The 23,827-nt window shown below is 36.0% G+C and overlaps 2 protein-coding genes and 1 long non-coding RNA gene across 6 annotated transcripts in view; 1 reads left to right on the top strand and 2 right to left on the bottom strand.

Annotated features, from left to right (window-relative positions):
* LOC132097570 (calponin homology domain-containing protein DDB_G0272472-like) overlaps positions 1-16,092 on the top strand; it is a 40,744-nt gene extending 24,652 nt beyond the window's left edge. For 3 of the 4 annotated variants that reach the window (XM_059503367.1, XM_059503365.1, XM_059503366.1), the window contains exons 7-13: positions 7,575-7,681; positions 9,277-9,430; positions 10,111-10,279; positions 10,443-10,567; positions 13,086-13,222; positions 13,337-13,426; positions 14,507-16,092. In XM_059503367.1, the coding sequence (XP_059359350.1) occupies positions 7,575-7,681; positions 9,277-9,430; positions 10,111-10,279; positions 10,443-10,567; positions 13,086-13,222; positions 13,337-13,418 (774 nt within the window). In that variant the 3' untranslated portion in view covers positions 13,419-13,426; positions 14,507-16,092. The remainder of the gene's footprint in view (positions 1-7,574; positions 7,682-9,276; positions 9,431-10,110; positions 10,280-10,442; positions 10,568-13,085; positions 13,223-13,336; positions 13,427-14,506) is intronic. The other variant, XM_059503369.1, reaches the window with a different exon arrangement.
* A 582-nt stretch (positions 16,093-16,674) lies between these two features.
* LOC132097134 (beta-crystallin B2-like) lies at positions 16,675-18,782 on the bottom strand. Its single transcript, XM_059502759.1, has 5 exons — positions 18,624-18,782; positions 18,407-18,525; positions 17,526-17,658; positions 17,069-17,211; positions 16,675-16,978 (listed from the first exon to the last, which is right to left on the bottom strand). Exons 1-5 carry the CDS (start codon positions 18,684-18,686, stop codon positions 16,810-16,812), a joined length of 627 nt encoding a protein of 208 aa, XP_059358742.1. The 5' UTR covers positions 18,687-18,782; the 3' UTR covers positions 16,675-16,809.
* Positions 18,783-21,530: 2,748 nt separating this feature from the next.
* LOC132097133 (uncharacterized) lies at positions 21,531-22,278 on the bottom strand. The gene is made up of 3 exons (XR_009422672.1): positions 22,070-22,278; positions 21,871-21,979; positions 21,531-21,785 (listed from the first exon to the last, which is right to left on the bottom strand). It is a non-coding gene; the product is annotated as an uncharacterized LOC132097133 (long non-coding RNA).
* Between the last annotated feature and the right edge of the window lie 1,549 nt (positions 22,279-23,827).

Raw genomic sequence — 23,827 nt, 5'->3', positions numbered from 1 at the left:
CATAGTCGTTTGACTTGTGCTGTCAATGGTAGTGTTTTACTGCCATTCCCAACCCTTTCATGTGGCTTAATGGCATAGTAAAGTGTTTATTGAATGCTCACTTAAAAATCTCAGTAGATGTAGTAGGTCATCCGGGTACTTTTAACCTACTGTTTTATTAATACTATTAAATATTTAAAGCACATGCTCAGTTTCGCCTACTATATAGTATGGAAATAGGCATATTTGTGTGCAGGGCCAGACCTGAAATGGATGGGTCAGATAAGGGACGCATCCAAAATGTGTACTGTCGGTGTGCCTCCAGGAACGGGGCTAGGAAACATTAGGCTTACAGCATTTTTATAGGAGATGAATTTAGAGACTTCCTATGTCATTCGATCTGGAGAACTTTCACATTTAGAGCACTAGCAACTGCTAGTTTTTAAACCACGTTCCTATATTTTGTACACACTTGCTTTCTTTTGTACCCGGTGCCTCTCCATCTCCTACTTTGTTTGTGTTTGTTGGTGGCTTGACCTTTGCAGTGGTATGAGAGAAGCTTTGAGATGCACAGTGAGCCCAGAAGGGCATTCTGGGAAAGCTAGGTCAGCACAATTGACATAAAATGTAGACATCATCTGCAAGGGTACTGTTTCATGCATACTGAAACCTGCCAGTACATTGCAAGGAGACTTTGCATTCACTTCTTGGACATTTACATGCATGTTCTCAGTTTTGCACCAAAAGAATAAGTATTTGTGATGTTGTTAGAATTGTGCCTCAAAGTCAATGCCTGTTGGTGTTTAAGTATGTACAGTATAAACCAGATGAAAACGGTGTTGTCCTGGTTGAGTAATTCAGGGAATGCTGGTGGGCAGGTTTTCAGCTACATTATTATCCCCCCCGATAGTTGAGTTTCAGTTATGTCACATCTCATAATGCTCATTCACTCTGCTGTCAGTCAGGGGTTTTTCCTCTATCACCCAGACTCTATTTGTGTGCTTGTGTGTCAGAAATATTGAACAAAAGGAAGAGCTGTACTGTACATTGATCCTTGGTTTCAGTGTCACAGGAAACAGTCAAAACAGGTAATCATTGTAACAGAATTAACTAGCCATAATGGGCTGTTTCCTGTGTCCTTTCGACCATCACCGCTTTCTCATTGACATACACAGACAAGAGAGCTCTATTTCCCCTTCAGCCGTTCTATATATTATTACACATGAACAAACTAAGATATGGACACTTTGCAGGGAATACTTTGAATTTGTAACAATGCCTCAGGGTTGAAAGCTCAGAATTGTGCATGCTTGAAAGTAAATGTGTACATTAGGAGCACTTGAAGCATGTTATTTGAATCAAAAGCACCAGTAACTCTGATTGAAATGCTAAAACTACACGGTAGAGACCAATAATCAAACTGCTTTCTTTAATACTGTGTCTACCAATACAATATTTAGTATAACTTAGCATTCTAAAGTTTCTAGTTCTGTTAGACTGTAAGAAATGAATACTTGTATTAATCAAGGACACAGTAAATTGATCAAAAGTGACAGTAGACTTTTATAATCTTACAAAAGGATTCTGTTTTAAATAAACGTTTCTCTTTTGAGCTTCCTATTAATTGAAGAATCATGAAAAATAGCACAATTTCCACAAAAATAATAAGCATTACTACTGTTTTCAACATTGATGATAAATGTTTCTTGAGCAGCAAATCAGCATATTAGAATGATAATGAAGGTTCATGTGACATTAAACATTGTAGTAATGATGCCGAAAATTCAGTTTGCCATCATAGGAATAAAATAATGTACAATATGTAAAAAATATAAAGCAGTTATATATTTATTTATTTATTTTAGTATTATTCTTTTTACTGCATTTATGATTAAATAAATGCAGGCTTGATGGACGAGACTACTTTCAAAAATATTTAAAAGTTGTATAAAACCCAAAATGTTGTACTTTTTTGATTATTATTATTATTTGTCAACTTTTTAAATAGCAGCCATTCTTTCGCAGGTGCTAGAGATTAGCCTTGTCTTTCTGCAGTTTTTAATGTATGTAAATTCAGTCTGCCAAGTATCTTGCGCCGCTCCTTCACAACCCTGTAATATCAGCTGTTAATGTTTGATTTTCCCTGAGGTAAATGTAGCCATACCTTTGGTGGGAATGTTTTATGAGAATGCCAGGAGATGAAAATTAGTCTCTGAGCGCACACACACACACACACACACACACACACACACACACCAATAAACATGTACACTACGTGCACTAATGAAGAAAGGCTCATGTTGACTCTAAAGTCACAAAAAGAGGAGATTCAGATTTGGAGAGGAGACTCTAACAAGTGTAAATAGAAACACAAACGCATCTCTATAAAAGGCCAAACATCAGTGTGTTGGTGTTAAAGTGAGGACTATACCCTTTTCTTTTTACTTCTCATCTTTCCTTTCCATCCGTTCATTGTTTCTTTGCTTCCCCTGACGCACTCTTCCTGTTCGTGTAGTGAGACGGAGAGAGGTTTTTAAGTACTCTCTCTCTCTCTCTCTCTCTGCTGCTGTGTTGTATATGTTATTTTCACACTGTAAGGTTCAGATAAGAGAGTTCTTATCCAGGGCTTTGCTCCTTTAAAAAAAGAAATTGTTCTATCTAGACCTACACCCTTAAGATGTCAGTGTGGATCTTTAGGGCATTACAACTAATGTTAGTCCTGAGTACCACTCCCTCTCAGTGCGCACGCGTGTGTGTGTGTGTGTGTTTATTCATGTGTGATCAGCAGGCACAGAAAATCATTTCCAAGGTGAGCATTTAGAATCATCGGTGTATATTCGTTGGAAGTGCATTGCTTTTATTAGCAAACTTTGTTTGAGACTTGAAAGATTTACCTGCCATAAATAAACCCAAATAGTTTGGATAAGCCTGAAATTAAAGCACTTATAACCGAACACACCCATTTCAGCATATTTGAGCGCCGATATATGCAAAGATGTGCAAAAGTTTACACAGACATTTAGCTGATTGTGGAGGATAATTTATTTTTTATTCATATTGTTAGTAGTTTTATTTGCTTTTCTAAGGAGTGTTCTTTATTTATTGAAAGTCTAATTAATGTGTTTAAGTTTGTCAAATGATAGATAAGACATAACAGGAAATCTAAATCTAAGACGTGTGAGACGAGAAAAAGTTATGTCCGCTTTTTAGATGTCCTGGCTTCTTAGAAACACATCTGGAGGACATAGTTAGGCACCTTAAAGGGGTCATATGATGTTGTTAAAAATAACATTATTTTGTGTATTTGGTGAATTGAAATTTGCTTATGTGGTTTAAGGATCAAAAAACACATAATTTTCCACATACTTTACATTATTGCTTCTCCACTATGCCCCACCTTTCTGAACCGCGTCGTTTTTTTTTTTTTACAAAGCTCATCATTCTAAAAAGCGATGTGTGTTCTGATTGGTCAGCTATCCAGTGCGTTGTTTTTGACGAAATACGTCAAAGCGTGTGATGGAAATGTTACGCCCCTCACCATACTGTGATGTTTGGTCTGACAACTGTGAGGGGGGTGAATTTTTTTATAACTCATCCGTTTAAATTATATTAAGCCTTAAATTTCTGCATAATTAAGTGCGTGGCCACTTGACTGACAGGTGGATTGCCGCTGCTGTCGCCGCCGTCGCGCTAGGTAGCTGTGGTTTCAGCAACCTGCTCCTACCTTTTTGCCCTTTTTTGATTATCCAGCAGTGACACGCTGCCAAGATGGTGACGGCCGGCTCTGCCCACTTTTGGCTTCAAAAACGCTCTTCGGAAACCTATGGGTGGTGTCATGGACACTACATCCATGTTTTTACAGTCTGTGGTTGCATTGCATCGCGCCGCGTAAACATAAAACCATATCTGCATTTGTGGTCAGAGAAATGACAAACAGCAAGCACTTTTCTCTACACTTCTCAAAACTCGTGTTTGAATCATCAGTGGCGAATGTATTAATACCTAAATGTACTTACAGTCTGCGAGTCAAAACATCTGGCTGTAGTCTTCTCTCCCAGGATCAGGAAAAAGTCCTCCATAAAATTTTCTGCACACATCTGAATATTTCACTTTCACAATGAAACAGCGTCTCCCCAACATGGCAGCGACAATCAAAGTTATGCCTCATTTCTTTGTGTGAACATTTGGGCGGCATTATGCAAACCATCCTACATTGTGACGTAGACATGTAGGGGGGTGTTTAAACGAGGCATTTTAAGAGGGCGTGGATGAGTCGTAACTTTTATAAAGGATATCTCTTTGGGTTTGAGGCTTTAGTCTTTGCAACTTTACAGATCTTATCTATTCACGAACAGCTTGTAACACTCCGAAGAGAAAGGAAAACTTCAAATCGCATCATATGACCCCTTTAAATGGACATATATGTTGAATATGCATTATGACCGGATGAGATCAAAGCATCCGAATTTGATGAAGATATAAATGTTGAGTTGGGGTGTTGCCTCTGTCACACTCTGCAGCCAATCTGTATGACTGTTGACCTTTCTTGCAAGAAAAAAAAATCTTAAAAAGACTTGTCTCATACCTTTATTGAAACAGAGAATTGCCACAGCACTGCATTGTGTTCGTTGGCGATGCTTATGAATTAGCTCTGCAATACGTGCTAAAAGCTTTAGGTTAATCAGCCACCAGCTGTTTGAGACATTCCTCTTGGCTTTTCTAGTCAAGTGATCAGCATAAAAATTGTAATTCCACCCTGTGTTTTGGATTAGTTATTCAGTTTTATATTTTTTAATAACACAAAGATTTAGAGAATTTTTGTCATACCGTTTCTGGCATTAGCTTGCATACAAGCAACTATTTGATTACTTAAAAAAAAAAAAGGCTAGGGTTTGATTTCTGAATATTTATAATTAGCATTATTAAAAAAATAAAATAAATAAAAAGCTAAATTTGTGGGTGTGTGAGATGAGATGTTTGTCAGGTGGGAGTGCTGCTCTGATGTTGTCAGGTCTGATTCTCACTGCTCTCTGTTGCTTGTTACTCTTCTTGACAGGAAAGGCAGAGCAGATGAATGACATCCTGTGCTGTTTTCTCTAATGCAAACAACCTCAACACACAAACTCTCCCTCTCATTCGGTCACTTACACACACACACAGACTCTCTCATGGATACTAATGACTTAATGCTCAGGTCGATAACTGTCATCTTTAATTCTGAATTTTGCTGTTTAAAGGGGGCATAACACACATAGTTTAACCCAATCTCAGGTTAAAAATTACTTGCTGCCTCCACCTAGCAATTTTAATTTCCCATTCAAGAGTATATTTTATTATTTAAATAATTTCAAATGTTTTATGTTTAATATATCAAAACATTAATGTTTTTGTAAGTGCAGGTTAAAGCATTCTTGTCTTGCATTAAACAGTTTGTAGACGCATCTAAATGCCATTTCAAATGCAGCTTCTGTGTTTCCTTTGCAAAGATGAATTTTGTTCATACTGATTTCATTTGCATGGTAACAGCACAAATGTCTTAATTTTGTTAGAACTTTTTTTTTAATTGAAGTGAAAAAAAACAGTAGATGGGGAAAAAAAAGAAAATTAGAAACGTCTTTGCAATGAACCGAAATAAAATGCATTTAAGTACTAAAATGACAAAAAATATAGCTAAAATAAAATAAAGGTTCATATTAATAATATACGTAAGTATGCACATGAAACAAAATGACTAAAACTAGAACTAAAATTAATGAAAAAATCAAGTACAAAATATTAATTAATACTATAACAAGTATATAAATTATATTAAAATAAAACAGGTATATGTACTAACATTAAGGTCATTCTTGATTTTATTAATGTATTATTAAAAGCTTCCTTAAAACCTGTTATTTGACTTATACGACTCATATTCATATTATATTCATATTCATATTCCTCGTACTTAGGAATTGATTTGAACTTCTCAAAGTGTTCTCAGTTCAGTTCTGATCGGCACAAACCCCTGACAGTCAGTCACATACACAGTGCTCACACTCAGTTCTGCTTGTGATCAGGGAGCTGATGTCTGAGTGTGTGTGTTAGATACACTGTACCCTCTGTAGTCTCCTCATTAAAAGAGTCACGGTTGATTGGATCCACTCACCAGTTCAACCAGTACATTTCAGTACTTTCGTCGGAGTCTCACCAGTATGTCCCTATGTTCCTATTTTCCTTGTCATTCATTTCCACTCTGTCACACTTACAGTTTTTGTGACTCTTCTTCTAATTAAATTTGCAAATAATTTACTTTTATATTACATTATATTGCATTACTGCCTGAAAATATCAGCAGCTGCCCAGTTATGACACTAGGATGCCAGTTTAATGTTGTTTCTTGTTACAGGATGGTCAATCGGTGCTGACAGGATTTGTAGATGAAATGTGATCAGGGTTAATAGTCCTGCTGTTCTGTTTTATGCCCTGCTGGGTGGATTGCATCTTTCCACTCAGTGATTGGCTAATGTCCAGCTCTGGTGCTGTGATGTCACACCTAAAGGGAGTGGTTGGGTTTGTGACTGGGTTGTTCAGTGTGAGATTTAGCTTCACCTGCTGGTTGTTTAGAGTGCTGCAGGGTGATTAAACTCCCTCTCTGTCTTCATTCATGCCTTTCCACAGGTAGAAGCATCGTGCCCATTCAGAAAAACCCATGGTGATCACTGACTGTCAAGTTCACATCCAGTATTTTTGGCTTTATTAAACATAATGGCTAGATATTAAACAGTTTGTTTTATATACTACTAGGGCTGCACAATTATTCAAATTTCTAATTGGGATTGCAATTATGGATGCCACAATTAAAGCGACTCTTAATCGTTCAAAGTTCACTTATGTTATTTTGTGTGCTTAAGATGTGTTTTTTTATTTCTACGTGTTATCTTAAGAGTATTTCTTATTATTTAAATTTTAGTTTAACTATAACATTATAATACCATTCATATATATATATATATATATATAATTTTTTTTTTATTAATTAATTAATTTATAATTTAAAGAAGAAACCAATCTAATGTATATAGTTGACATTTGAGGCTTAATACTATAGAAAAGCTCTAAAAGTTTAAAAGCAGTTAGAGAGTTTTCAGCTTGTTTATTTTCATATAAAAATATGGCATGCAGTTGCATCAAACAATGGTATAAACATCATTCAGTATAATTTTTTGTCATAATCGTGCAGCCCTATAATTCAAAAGTTTGGGGTTAAGACTGGAATCACGATGCTGAAAATTCAGCTTTATCATCACAGGAATAATTTATCATCACAGGAATAAATGCTAATAAAATGCATTAAAATAGAAAAAGGTTGTTAGAAAACATTGAAAATATTACTTCATAATATTACTGTTTTAATGTATTTCTGATCATGGTGAATATAAGAGGCTTCTTTAAGAAAAAAAAATCTTACTGACTCTACTGAATCTTACTGTTTTTTTCTTTGGTAATGTCCTGTCTAGTCAACTCATCAGCAACTGTTACTCCACCTTAAAAAAATACATCCCTGTGTTAAATTATATTCATTTAGTAGCTTTTTCTTCTTCCTCTCTCTACAGGAGCTGGTAAGGCAGTGTGGTAGTGGATCAGAGGAGAATAAAGATCTGGTGCAGGAGACCGACAGTCAGTATGGCACATGGGAGACAGGACTTCGCACAGATGACAGGTAAACACATGCCTTCCAAAACCATATAAAATCTTAAAAACAACTGCCTTCTATGTCTATATAAAATCATTCCTGACTGACTCCAAATTATCCTCGGTCACTGTTTGTAACTCAACACCAGGATCAATTGCATCTTTTTGAGTGGGTCATCTATAACAGAGCTAGAATGACCTCACGGACAGACACACAGGCAGATACATCTTCATTACAGATCAGACTGGGCTTGTCAGAGAGGTTTGGTTACAGCAGTGACTAACGCAAGGGATTCAGTTGAAACAAGAGCTGATATAGAGTATGTTAATCATTGGGTTGGATGAGTTGTATCTGTGGCCTCAAATGATCTTTGGATGGGTGGATATGTGTTGCAGCCGCTCAGTTGGCTGGTAACTTTATTAGGAACTGCCAAATTATACATGGTTTAAATTCAGTTATATGAACGGGAGTCTGACCAGCACTCATGTAGGCCTAAATGACGTGTGCAAATCAAATAAAAATCAATGGGCTACTAACCATCTGCTGTTAAAATGGTGATGTAACAGAAGTAGCGACAGATCTTTTATTCCGTATTTTGCCATCTGAGAATAACAGATTATTGAAAAAGAAAAAAATGTAGGGTGGGAACTTGGTTCTATTGGAGTAAGACCTGAATGCACAGTTGATTGTAAAGATAGTATTGTAAGTTTAAGTCTAGCATACATCGCCAGACAGAAGTCTGCAACCCAAGCTCATGAAAATATGTGCCTCTATATACATTCCTGCAATACTGTAATCACATGCCTTACTGCACGTTTCATGTAAACTCATGTACAGTATATGAAGTTGTATATGTAACGGCAACATTCAAAAGTATCAGTTTTCAAATCGCACGGGATGTTAAAATAGTTTTGAAGCCATAACATAATATTCTGCAAGTAATTGTGTGAAAATTAGGCTTTATTTATTAAATCTCTGTACCTGTAAATCACACTTTATGTGAAAAGGAATATAAGTTGTCAGAGTTTTACTGCCTCTAGTGTTCATTTCAACTCGAAACTGCAGTGAATCGTACATATAGGTACATTTTTTTCAGTTTTGCAGAAATGTATATAGAGGCACGTATTTCCAATGAGCCTGTGTTGACATGGCATTTTAGTGAAGATTAAGATTACAAATTGCTTGCAAAATGTCAACACTCACCCTTTAAACTACTTTTACTTTGGAGAAGTGTTCCTCGCATAATATGAGGGAACGAATATGAGGAACAAAAATGGAAATTGTCTATGTATTTGTGCTGCGGCTTCTTGTTCATCTGATATTACAAGTGACAAAATTTAAATGTGCAAGGAAAAATATGACGATTAATAAATAATCAGAAATCGTAATAGTTACATGAATACGTACACTGTAGCATTTATACATTTAATATATTTATGCATAAATCTAGCTGCTTCATTTTTTTCCAGTTCACTGGCCATACATTGGTGTGGGTAAAAAAGCTCAGTTTGAGCCTCTTAGCAACCTAGTTTTACTGTCATGTTTTTGCTTTCTTTCTACATTTTCTCCACAAATACAGACAACGTATAAGTGTGTTCAAATATCTCTTTTCTTCTCCACAGCCTCACTCCAGCTACACCTTCATCTGATGACAACCTCACCCCATCTCCACGGAAGCCCACCCCACTCCACGTGGCCGAACAGCCCCTTCTCTTTGACACACCAGATTACCTGACCGCGTCTCCTCAAAAGCAGACAGAGCTCCCATTCCCAGAGGTCAGTCTTCACCCTTAAACCATAAGGATAGTTCGCCTAAAATGAAAATTGTCCTTATTCAATTACCCTCATGCGGTTCCAAACCCATAAGACTTTCATTCATCTTCAGAACAAAATGAAGATCGTTTTAATGTAAACATGTAAGAGGTTTGTGTCAAAGTCCATGACAAGCCCATGAGCAGATTGAATTTAGACTTTTATTCATGGATTTAAACCACTTCTTTCATATGGATTACTTTTACTGCAACTTTTTGAAGTGTCAAAGTTTTGGTGGACTGGACTTAAAGTGGGTTGACCGAAATCTCTCACATCTCACTAAAAGGAATCTGTAAATTCTGTCATCACTTACAAACCTGTTTGACTTTTTTCTGTGTAGCATAAAAGAACATATTTTGAAGAATGTTGGTAACCAGAACAATTTCAGTTCCCTTTGACTTCCATTATAAGGACAAGAAACACAACGAAAGTCATGTGGGAACTAAAACGGTTTGATTACAAAATATCTTTGGTGTTTTATAGAAAAAATAAAGTTATATAGGTTTGGAATGACATGAAGGCGAGTAAATGATGACACGGTTTAATTTTTTTGGCGAACGATTTCTGTAAAGACTCTAATTTGAATGCAAACACACAAAACTGTACATGGTATTTGTTTGACACGTCGCTGTTTTTGTCTGTAGACCCCTACAACACTGTTAGACTCTAGTGCACTTCGTGCCAGGGTCAATCTGAACAAGAAGAGCACTCGCAGAGCCCCGCCCTCTCGAGCCGCCCGTCACAGTGCCCTCTTATCACAAGTACCCGAGGGAACCGGAGCAGATGATGAATGGCGCTATAAGGACTCAACAGGTATTACACACATCTTCGCAGTGTGTACCTGCACATCTCATCCCATGAGGTTGGGTTTATGTAGGTTGCAGGTCCTCTTTGGATCATAATTGTCTTTGTGCCGTAGCAAAGTCAATTAAATCTAGTCCTCTGCACTCACACCAGTCTTTCTCTTTGTATGTAGAGGAGAAGCAGGGTGAGGAGTCAGACTCTGAGGAGCAGGCCAAGGGAATTGAATCCCGAACTTCCTCCATGTCTCAGCCTCAGAGAGTGGCGCTCTTCCCTGGCATGGACCCATCTGCTCTCAAGGTGAGGGGATTTGGGAGATTTTTTTTCCACCAGTTTCCATTTCCGTAACCTTGTAATGCCTGACATATTAAATAAAAGTCTGGAAAATATAATTTTTGGAAATGGAACAGTTTATTGAAACCTTAAACAAAATCTGAAAGCTTGTAATGTAAATCAGTGAGATACAGTTACAGTATAACAGACTACTTTAGAAAAATGCGTATATATACGTCAGTGGCGTGCGATGGTGTTTTAAAATGAAGCATATACCGTATTTTTCGGACTATAAGTCGCACCTGAGTATAAGTCGCATCAGTCCAAAAATACGTCATGATGAGGGAAAAAACATATAAGTCGCACTGGACTATAAGTCGCATTTATTTAGAACCAAGAACCAAGAGAAAACATTAACGTCTCCAGGCGCGAGAGGGCGCTCTATGTCTTCAGTGTAGACTACAGGAGCACTGAGCAGCAAAAGAGCGCCCTCTCGAGACGGTAATGTTTTCTCTTGGTTCATTTCTCTCGGTTCATGACAAATTAATTCTGATAAGTCGTACCTGACTATGAATCGCAGGACCAGCCAAACTATGAAAAAAGTGCGACTTATAGTCTGGAAAATACGGTATATATACTGTATATATTATCACACCTTAGATATTTGATGTGTTTTGATCCCCCATGTGTTCTGTGTGACCTAGTTTTCCCTCATGTCTGATTGTGGTTTGGTTCAGGTGTGTGTCATTAATTACCTTCATCAGCCCTCCTGTTTAAGTTGTCTTCAGTTCACTGTTTGTCGTCCTGTCTACGAAGTCTATATGTGTGTTTCCTGCCTGTCTGTTTTGGAATGACCCTCTTGTGGATTAATTAAAGACTGTTTTCATTGCTCATCATCTTCCTTGTGCATTTCATTCCACTGTAGCATGACATACACTACCGTTCAGAAGTTTGAGATCAGTAAAATTGTTATTGTTTTTAAAGAAGTTTATTCTGCTCATCAGGGCTGTATTTATTTGATTAAAAATACAGAAAAAAATATTTTGAAATATCATTACAACTTTAAATACTAGTCTTCTGTTTTAATATACTTTAAAATAGAATTTATTCCTGTGATCAAATCTGAATTTTTACTATCATTACTCCAGTCAGTGTTACATGATCCTTCAGAAATCATTCAGAAATCATTCTAATTTGTTGATTTATTATCAATGTTGGAAATCGTTGATACTTTTTTCAGGATTCTTTGATGAATAATAACTTAAAAAGAACAGCATTTGTTCAAAATGGAAATCTTTTCTTTTTTTATCCATCAAGGAATCCTGAAAAAAAATGAAAAACTGTTTCCAACATTGATAATAAAATCAGCATATTAGAATGATTTCTGAAGGATCATGTGACACTGACTGGAGTAATGGCTGATGAAAATTCAGCTTTGATCACAGAAATAAACTATATATTATTAAAGTATATTAAAATAGAAAACAATTATTTTAAATTGCAATAATATTTTTTTTCAGTATTTTTAATCAAATAAATGCAGCCTTGATGAGCAGAAGAAATGTCTTTAAAAACTAAAATTCTTACTAATCCCAAACTTATATATATGTGTGTGTGTGTGTGTGTGTGTGTATGTGTGTGTGTGTGTGTGTGCTCTTGTTTTTGTGACATATCAGGACACAACTCTGAATAATGACATGGGTATGACACAGGTATTACAAGGAGAGGGTGACTTATGAGGACATAACCCATGTCCCAATTTTTCAAAACGCTTATAAATCATACAGAATTAGTTTTTTTGAGAAAGTAAAAATGCACAAAGTTTCCTGTGAGGGTTAGGGTTAGTGTAGGGTGATAGAATATACAGTTTGTACAGTATAAAAACCATTACGCCTATGGGATATCCCCACTTTTCACAAAAACAAACCTGTGTGTGTGTGTGTGTGTGTGTGTGTGTGTGTGTGTGTGTGTGTGTGTGTGTATGCAAGCTTCCACTGTACCTTTTTTGTGGGTGTTGCTGTTGGACAGTTACTTTACAAAAACAAGTGACTTTTATACTTTTAATGACAATTAGTAATACCTGCATTTTTATTTTTGGAATATAAACTCTTTTTTTAGAAAAACATAATAAAAAAAACAAAGTAATGTCAAATAAACCAAATTTGCTTTAGATTTGAGATTGTACTAACAATATAACTTTTATTCTTACATTTACTTTATACAAATCAGTAGAGATTTCACAGCAAAAAGGAAAATACCATGACCTGAAGGTTATATTTATTATTTTTACTTACTAAAACAGTATAAACTGTTAATCAGACGACAGAAGGAATGTAAAAAATTCAGTGAAGTTTTGATCGTGATGAAGACTGACATTTGCATATCAAATATGATATACACGACTGCAGTTCATAACTTTTAATTAAGAAAAATTAAAAAATCTTGGTGATTAAAAACAAGCAATGTTTGTTTTAGGTCTTTCAGGCTAGAGTTGTATGCATTTGTTTGGAGCTTGTTTGACGTGAGATTGGGTCATTTGTTTCAGACTCAGCTAAAGAAGAGAGGAGAGTCAGAGAATCAGACAGATGGCCCTTCACCCTCTCAGCTCTCACGCTCACCCAAATCTCCGTTCTTGCCCCGAGCCGCCCGTGTGCTGCCTCCTGCCGGCGGCAAAGAGAATGGGTGAGTGCTTTAGGTCAATAGACATCAGGAAGTCTCAGAATTGTCTTGTTTGGCAGTACTGAGCATTACGGTGTGGTATGTTTCTGATTTGTTTCTCTCTTCATCCCCTCACAGAGAAGAGTCCTCACCTCAGTGGCTGAAAGAACTAAAGACTAAAAAACGTTTGAGTCAGTATGAAAACGACAGTAAACCCTGAACAAGCAAGTAAATGGTCTTATATATCTGTTATAAATACGTTTAGCGGAAGTTCCCGCTAAACATATTTAGTTCTAAGTACTCCGTTTGGGGGATACTAATTTAGCTCCTACTTCAGAGTAGTCATTTTTAAAAAGCCATGTAAAAATAGTATAACTCTATGAACATGGAAAACAGCGCTAATGGCATTTAGCTACCTGTTGTGTTCTTTTCTAAGACTCGATGATATGTAACACTGCAAGTTGTCTTAGGTGATTTAGCCAGATTTGCATGCTTTTTTTATATTGCATAAATCGTGCGTTCACATCCCAGCTCTGTTATCACGAAACCCATGACGCACAACAAAAACGGCTCCGATCACAGCGTCCTCCATTCATCAGTTGTTAATAAAGATGTCGGGTAACACTTTATTCTAAGGTGTCCTTGTTACACGTTACATGTACTTTACTATTATGATAACAATAAATTATGCATAATTACATGCAAGTAACCCTAAGCCGAACACTTATCCTAACCCTATAGAAGTATCATAGAATATATAAAGTTAATGTAGTTTAATTATACTTTAATGTATAATTACACTATGACAAGGGCACTTTAAAATAAAGTGTAACCAGATGTCACTGTCGGCTGCTTCAGAGTTCCTTCTGCCAGTGCGAATGCAACAGGAAAAGAGCCTGAGGGAGAATTCGGTTCTCTAGGAAACAACATGCTGGCTAGTGCCTAGAACTAGTCCGGTGTGAAAGCACCTTATGTGACTTGCGTGTTCTGTGAAACCAGAACACAAATAAACAAATCAAAGAAATGTATGCATGATAATCAAGTTTTGATTAAACAGTTCATGACCTTTTTGACCCCTTAAAAATACAAACTGTAAGGCATTTACATATTGTCAGGCTAGTAAAGCATAATTTTTATGTTTGTGTTAAAAATCAGTAAGACGTTATAAAGTTGTACTACTTGTATTGGAGGAAAACTGTAACTTCTATTGTTACCTATCGTAGATTTTCACAGTCTCTTACTTCAGTGTAATGCTCCTGCTCATCTAACACAAACCACATGTCCCGTGTGTTTTCCCCATCATTTCAGGATGCCTTATAACTGCAGTATCTGTAGCTGGAACTTGTGACAGAAGCCTTAACCTTTGACCTGGAGTTGACGGGAAGTCTGCTGCTGCTCACTACAACATCATTCTGTTTCGTTGGTTTTTCTGGCCTTCCTCGTGAACATGTGCATGGTGCCTTTCTAAAAGATTTCTGACTGACTTAAAGGGCGAAGCAGAGATCTGTGTGTGAAGTGTGTGTCCATCTATGCGTTGTCAAGTTTCTCGTCAGCTCTTCATCATACGAGATAATTATTTTTGCATAGAGCTACTTTAACCTCTAGTGAGCGAGAGATCATCTTTTATAGTGGAACTGTGGGTCCACATGCACCACAGAGTAACCTGAAGTGCTTCATGTAACTGGAGTATGATGTTGGTTTCGTTTTACCATTGTATGTTCATATTAGTACAGCTTCCATGCTCTTTTTTTTTTTGTTTGTTTGTCATATTTTCATTATTTTTGTTCAGTTGATGGTTATATGCATCAGTTGCACATGCATTTCCATAGACGATCACATTTTTATTTCTAAACTTTAATAGTCGACAAAATCTCTGTATAGAAAGTGTATTTAGTTATGATGAAATGTCAATCACAGAATGTTATATTTGTATTAATGTTGGTTTGAAAGGAAAATGGTAAATTTTTAATGATCAAAAATGGAGTTCAAATTCATTTAAGAACAGCGGTCCTGTATGTGTGTTGATGTGCGTGTGGGAACCTGTTTGGATGGGCCGCTGAATCAATTTAGCTCATCATTTGTTTGCACATCATCACTCTTAATAACTCATTTATTTTTAAAAATATTTGTCTGCTGCCTCAGTTTGTCTAGCTTTCACCAGTCCATCATATCCTCCATCATGTTTGAATCCATAATAATATCATGATTGGAAATATTGCGCATGTACAATCAGTCATTCCACTTCTCCGCTCTCCTTTTTATCCCAATACTTTACTTGCTTAAACAACGGGCCAAAAATGGTGATGGGAAATTGCACATTCAGCATATAAATCAGTTTTTCTTTCCTTATAAGATAATGAATTAATACAGAAGGGAAATGTTTCATTTGTGTCCCTCACTCTTGGTTACACACATCTTGAGTTCTTCTCTTTTGTTTACTAGTTTGCTAAGGGAAATTTGAAATGTCAAAGTACTGTAAACATTGTTCACATTACATTGCACACCTGTTGTTACCGTATTTAAAAAAAGAAACGTTGGGCCATTGTGCCACTCCCACCTAACAAGCACTTTTCACCTGTTAATGATCAGCGGTTCTGACCAGTAGTCACTTTTGTAATGCATGTGTCTTCACACGTGATGTCAATGTTGTGATGTTGGTATGCTGACGGTATGTGAGTAATGTGTCCTATAGTTTTTTTTTTTTTTTTTTTATATATATATATATATATTATCAGCTCCTTTTTCATTGTCTGCCTACAGTTGTTATAGTCTGTTTAAGGGTAATTTGTCCTTTTTATTTTAAATTTTACTGTAAATATGTTTATTGCACTGTTGTAATGCCAGTGTCCAATACTGTAAATTCATAATAAAATAGACTAAACATTTATTTTAAATCTTTTTTAACAAAGGTGTGTTTTTCAGAGATTTTAAGATGTTTTTTTTGTTGCAAGGCTATAAAATCACTGAGAAGAGCTCATCCATTAACACCATCTTTGTCAGAAATCAGCTTTAATCAGAAAGTATAACATGTTGCTGTTCAGATGTTGAGGTTTAGAAAGTTTTATTTAGCAGGGATTCAATAAGGATCATGTGACACTGAAGATTTTTAAATATATTATTATCGAAACATTTTTTTAATTGTAATAATTTCACAAGTTATTGTTTTTACTACATTTTGTGATTAAAAAAAGGTCTTCAATGGGACACATGAGTAAAGAGAATTTCAAAAGCAGCAGATATTAGCTTAGTTCTCGTAAAAAAAAAAAAAGATTTTTGATCTCAATGGGAATATAAACATGTTTTGAATAGTGAATAGCCTTGAATCGTTATATGATGCAGGTTCGGATGTCAATTTCAAATTTAATACACAATGTTATATATGAATTCTGGAGAAATGAATAGACTCAATCAGCAATAGATTTCAAAAGTCTAATTTACTTATAGTGAATGCCCAAATAAAAGCTCAGAAACATTCATAACGCAAAATCACTTATTTATTTCTCAGCAGTAGCAAATGGAATCACTGACACAACTGAAAGAGTCAAAGATATAAAGCATTCAGAGGTAAAGCGTAAGGAAAGCTTTAGGGTTTGAAGAGAAGTGCTGGGAACTTAGGTGGAGAGCTGGAAGGCTCCTCTTGGGTGATACTGCATGTCACGGATGCGCCTCACGGACTGGATCTGAGGCAGCACAGCCCCAAACTCAGAACACTCCTTAAATTCTCCTTTCTCAAACAAGTACTGGTAGCCTCTGTATCCTGGGTACTGATAGCCCACCCAGCTGGAACCAAGATAATGACAAGAAACAAGGAGAACATTTAAAGGTAAGCCTCACTGTACTCGTGTCAGCGTTTTTTGAGGTGTTACTCACGTGCCACTCTGCACACGAACTGAAGAGACTTTCTCATGGTATCCATGAGCGTGGAAGCTGGGAACATCATCATCTATGATCTCAATCTTCTTCCCAGCAAAGCTTGGGTTTTCATAGAGTACGATCTTGTGTTCCTGGCTGTCCTGCAAGGACATAGGAAGTGTAGAACAGGATATTAAGAGCCCCTATTTGGGATACACTTATCGGGATACACTTGACTCAAACATTTTATTCATATGATGGTTGATAGAATGTCCAGAGGACATTGAAGAAGCTAAATTATTACTTAGTTTTCCTTTGGCACTACATAATTTCCATAATTCACTTGTATAGTTTGATTATGTCAATATTGTTATTTTCATATATGTAAAATTGTCAATTAAGTATGAATCCAAACTTTTGACTGGTGCTGTATATATTAGACAATTTTATGATCATGGAGATAGCTGTTAGTTACCACTTTGATGGGGCGGAAGGCGACGATGCAGTCACTGCGTCTGCTGTTGGTCCAAGCGTCCCAGCGAGGATACTCACCCTTCTCAAACACATACTGTTCCCCCTTACAGCCGGGCTGCTCATATCCCACCCACCTGGAACAAAAGGTGGACAAGTCTTTGTCACACTATCTTGCTCATTCACTTTTCTTTACATAATAATTCTCCAATCTGATCAGACCAAGAAAACTGACATAACAGTCCAGCAGTTTGTATCAGTCCATTTCCAGAAAAGAGTATGTGAGTGGTATGGAGTTGTTTCACTGTCTGAAACAGGGTTGCCAGATCTATGTAATAATCGAATTGGCTAAAATATTATATACTCCCATACCTAAAATATATATATTTACAGTTACAATTATGCATTTGAATTTCAACTGTTTAGTAGTAATCCCTCGACAACTAGTGAACAAAATACTTTTGTGATGGAGGCAATCCAAATTTTTTTAACTATTTGAAAATATACCTTTTACAATATATTATATATATTTATTTGCTAGCAATGAACCTGGTGAGAGTGCCAGGGCCACTCCTTCACAAAATCACCTCACTACCGCATCAATTAGAGTTTTATCATTGGCAGAACATAAATTGTATCTCACAGTCTATTACGTGTTTCTGCAGTGAAATGTAAAACCCGGGCTGGAATTATTTGAGCTTTCGCTCCGGTCCAATTGCACATTCAAATCCATTTTGTGTGCTGGTGCTTGACATCAAGCAAAGCCTGAAGCTGGCACTTCTTTTAGAATTGTTATGCTTGGCAGAGACAGAGGAACAAAATTATTGAATGTAACACAATATTACCCCCCGCAAACGTGCTATTTTCTCTCACACACAAACTCACGGTCCACACTGCACCATTATTGAGCCCACTTTCGCCACGTCCGCCTCCTGGATGTTGTTACAGGGCTCAGTCAGCTCATGACAGCGGCCTTGGAAGTTTTCCTGTTCGTAGATGACCAACTATGAAACAAAAGACGGGAGAGAAAGTATTAAGGAAGATAAGCTGGAGTAACGGTTAGCTTATGCACACCACACATTCTCTGGGAACGTGTTTGTACCTTGAAGTTACTGGCAACTGGTTGTGTTTGCTTTGTTGCAGGGTTCTGGTGATCAGTTGCCATAGTGAACCAGGATGGGAGTGATGAGCTGGTTCAGAGATGACATTAGGAATAAAATAGGAAGCAAGCAATAATTATTAGTGTCAATTGTGTTGATATATAAATATCGCAAAAGCAAAAGAGTGCATGACTGATGAGGTTGAGTTGTTATATTTCACAATTAAGTAGCTAAAATATATGAAAATTAAAAGAACACAAACTAATAATAATGCATATCTTACCAGCTCCGGGATGTGCCAGTCGCTGTGGGTTGTCATCAGCAGCTTAATATATACCGCAGGCTCAGGGGCGGAAACACTGCCAAAACATTTCTCTGTCCAGAACACGCTCATGGTCAGGTCCTAATAGGCTGACCCTCTGGCACTGGGAGGGCTGAAGAAGTACCAGCCAAACATCATCACCCTGGCCATCCTACCCTCCCTTTTCTTTTGATACCCCACAAAGTTATTTCATTAGTTGTCAGTTTTCGCCCAGCCACGCTTTGTTCCATATCCCATGATTCAGCACAACCTGTGCCAAGAGTCCGGGACCTAGAACAAGAGAGACCAACTCTGGATGTGGAACTGAAAGAGAGAGGCTGATGCATCTTTGCTGTTCACAATTACTCTGAATCCTGTGAGCTTTCAGAAGATCTTAGATTGTCACTAAATGTGTATCACGGTCATAATCAATAGTGATTATGTTTTTCATCAATGATGTATTGTTCGAGGGACATGCTGGTTAGGAGAGTCACCTTGCTGTTAGCATTACATCACTTATAAACTGTTTTACTGTTTTACAACACAAAAATGTTTCTAAACCAAAAAAAAAAAAAGGAATGTTGAAACATAATAATTTTAATTATAATTAATTTGGTTAATTTTTTTAACATAGAAATTAGAAGTTATGAACCGAGTTGTAACTACAGGGCTTAGCAGTTTTATTTATTTAACATATTTGAACAAGTTTCTTTAGACATTTTATAAAAGCCCATAGACACCAAAGACCAACATGTGTGCAATGAACACTAGCTGCAATAACAGTGAAAATGTTCAACATTGTTTCAGTACTTTGGATGGAATCGGTATTTGGCCCATTTGAGATCCATTGTGGGGCACAATTTACCTCCTACCCCTTAATAAAACACACCAGTCTGTAATTCTGAAGACATTGGTTAGATTTTTCAGATGTGTTTGATTAGAGTTGGAGCTAAACTGTGCAGAACAGTGAACTTTGATAGGCCACTCGGGAGCTTATGGTGCCATCAATTGTAACAGTGCCAAGATGACCATGGTACTTTTCAAGCAGTGCATTATTTTCAGTACAATAGATATGTTTAGAAAATTCAACTTTTTCTTTTTTCAACTTTTTACCACCGTTTATTTATTTATTATCTGTTTTTGTCTCTTTCCTTCCTCGATACATGTTTTAAGAGTGTTTTACCTACTATAATAATGAATAGATTCAAAAGGCATGTTTGTGCCTTTTGTAATAATGAATAGATTCAAAAGGCATGTTTGTGCATCAAAAGGCATTTAATTACCAAAAATAAGGTAACATTCCAGAACAGTACAGAAGTTAGCTTTCAAAAATAAATGTACCCTGAGAAATGTTTTCTGTGACAATTAACCCCAGTCTCCCCTGTTTAGGAACCATCTCATGCAATATAAAATCATTTAAATTAATAAAATAAAATAAAAAAATTAAAAATTTACTTTTTGCTATGAATAATGTAATATATGTTGTAGAACAAAAAGTGAAGGTTTTTTTTTCCCCACAGACATTATTTTACTAATAAATCTAAAACCTCAAATGAGAATTCCTTATATATATTAAAAATAATAAATAATTAAAATACAAATAAAAAATAAAAAATACAAATACAAATAAATAAAATGCATGTTTATCTGATTATTGCCAAATGCAGTTATGCTTATTTGGCTTGCTTTTTCCAGACGGTCTTGTATTTCACTTCTGCAAATGCTATATACTGTATTATGCCTGATAATATAATATAGCACTAGGCTTAATTACAGAAGAATTGAAGAAGATGAGAGAAGCAATTGTTCAGAATAGACTTGTTCTCGACCTCTTGACCTCGCAGCAAGGAGGAGTTTGTAAAATGTTAGGTGTATCTTGTTGTTTTTGAGCCTGTCCTCCAACAAAAAACGACCATATAGGTCGTTTGTGCAAGCACCTTATTACGACCTATATTTACGTTTTAAAGTTAAGCACCCTCTAGCGGGCGTAAAAGTAATGACAGTATCGCGTTGCGTCTGTCGTCATGAAATGACGTATAACGTCATTACCAATCAAAACGCACGTTTATTTAAATGCAATGTGTGGGCTTTTTACACCGATCTCACAGTATTTCCTACATATTTTACTAGGTGGCTTATTCGTTCGAATGACCACACCTAATCCGTTGTGTGCTAGACTAAAACATTACTCAAATGACATGTTTATCTGATTATTGCCAAATGAGGTTATGCTTATTCAGCTTGTATTTTCCAGAAGGTCTTGTCTTTCACTTCTGCAAATGCTATATACTGTATATATGCAGCACCATGCATAATAAAGTTGAGCTTAGAATGAACTGGACCCTTTGTGTGTTTTATTCTTTGGTCCCAGGTACCTGCTCTCTTCTGCTCACAAGCCCAACCAGAACCAGAACTTATATCTCCAATATTGAAGGCTAGAATGTACTTTTATTCTAACACCGGGTTTATGACTACAAACATTTCATTTTAAAGTCAAAGACTTATAAACCAACACCTATATTTAAAATGTTTCATACTGTATAACGTATAAGAGACAAGTAAACCATTAAAAGTAAAGTGTAAAGTACATTTCCATTTATCAATTTATAAAAAAAAGGAAGAAGTTACATATAGCTTGCTCAATTTTCAGTCAGGGGTTTTTGCCCTCTTTATGATTCAGACATTCAGACAAGTTACATCAGTGCTAGTTTGCATTAGTGTTTCAAAAGGAAGCCCATTGCAATGCCAAACATGTGAGCAGAGATAGCACAGCAAGACTTTTGGTCACACAGCCACTTATGCAGGGTGCAGGCGGGATGACTTTGAGATCAGGAAGAGTCCCTTTAAAGGAAGATGCATTGTTCTGGAAATACAAGTGGAAAAGTGTGTCAGGTAAATGCAGCTGTGGTCAGAACAGAAGCAGATATTTTGGAGGTGTGGGCACTTACAAGTGAGTTCACAACTGTGATGAACTGGTCGATACTCTTCAGTGTCTGTTGGTATTCATTGATAGTCATGTCATTCCAAGTCTTGGTGAACATTATATTGTACCAAGAACTGCAAAGTGATCAAATAAAAGACACGTTATCATCAGGGCACATTTTAAGAGCTAATTTTATTCAAAACAAGGGTTTTCAATTAGATTACTCAGTATCTGTTGCTCCCATTGCAGAATGTAATGACTTTAAATCAGGGAAGCTCTCACAGCTGCTCAGATTCATAGCTGGATAGTAGAAGATGAAGGCCAAACACATCTCATCTGTAGTTGAGAACCCCCCCTGAGGGCAGAAAAAGGGAGTTTTACACATCCATAATCTTTCTTTTCTATTTTAAACGGGTCATATGATGCAATTTAAAATTTTGGAAATTTTTCAAAAACTTAATACACTGTGGGCAAATTCACTATCCTTCATTATGTTCGTGGATGAAAACATCCACTAAATTAAACTGCTGTAAAAATGTATCAGATTTTCACATTTTTTTGTATAAATCTATTAATCAACCTCAGTCTTGATCGAAACTACCAAATGTTTTTAAAAAGTCCAATATTTCAACTCTTTAATTACCAAGTTCATAAATGATGTCACTGATTTGGGAAAAAAAACACACAAAATGACATTTTCAATATAAAAAGTGATTGTGGACTAGATATTTTTTTTTTACCTTTTATCACAGTCTTGGGCATGTCAAAGATTAGTAACAACATTGGCTTTGATGCATTTTTAGTTTTTGTGCATCATTAGATTTTATTTTTTTCTCCCTCATTTATTGTTGGTGGCTGTTTTTTACGGAGCCCCTCTGGTCCCACTTTGTCAAAAAAATATATATATAACTTACTCTTGGCCTCAAGATAAGTTAACTCGTGGCCTCAAAATAAGTTAACTCATGGCCTCAAGATAAGTTAACTTGTGGCCTCAAGATAAGTTAACTCGTGGCCTCAAGATAAGTTAACTCATGGCCTCAAGATAAGTTAACTCGTGGCCTCAAGATAAGTTAACTCGTGGCCTCAAGATAGTGAAGTGTCTGACACATGGACCCTTTGTTATTAAACTGGACCCTGTACTGTAGTGCAATGTAATACTTCACATTCTGTGCAATATTATCTGTTTTAATATTCAGTATAATTTGATGCAGTTCTGCTTCTATTTATTTACTAGTGCTGTTCATCACAATCAATTCAATTCTGTTAATACAGTAATGTAAATCTTGTAGGCTGCATATCCGTAGTCCTTTATAATTCTTCTTCATATTTTATAGCACATATTTATACTTTTTACATGTATATAGACTACTTGTTTATTTACCAAATTCTATTATTATTTCTATTCCTTTATGTTTTAAGAGTGTTTTACCTACTATAATAATGAATAGATTTTGGCTAAAAATGCCAAAAGGCATGTTTGTGCATCAAAAGGCATTTAATTACCAAAAATAAGGTAACATTCCACAACAGTACAGAAGTTAGCTTTCAAAAATAAATGTACCCTGAGAAATGTTTTCTGTGACAATTAACCCCAGTTTCCCCTGTTCTGGAACCATCTCATGCAATATAAAATCATTTAAATTAATAAAATAAAATAAAAAAATTTAAAATTTACTTTTTGCTATGAATAATGTAATATATGTTGTAGAACAAAAAGTGAAGGGTTTTTTTTTTCCCCACAGACATTATTTTACTAATAAATCTAAAACCTCAAATGAGAATTCCTTATATATATTAAAAATAATAAATAATTAAAATACAAATAAAAAATAAAAAATACAAATACAAATAAATAAAATGCATGTTTATCTGATTATTGCCAAATGAGGTTATGCTTATTCAGCTTGTATTTTCCATAAGGTCTTGTCTTTCACTTCTGCAAATGCTATATATATATATGCAGCACCATGCATAATAAAGTT

This window comes from Carassius carassius, chromosome 21, assembly GCF_963082965.1.
Source record: "Carassius carassius chromosome 21, fCarCar2.1, whole genome shotgun sequence".
Lineage (NCBI taxonomy): Eukaryota > Metazoa > Chordata > Actinopteri > Cypriniformes > Cyprinidae > Carassius > Carassius carassius.
Note: the sequence above shows the minus strand (reverse complement) of the source record. Positions and strands in the feature narration are given on the sequence as shown.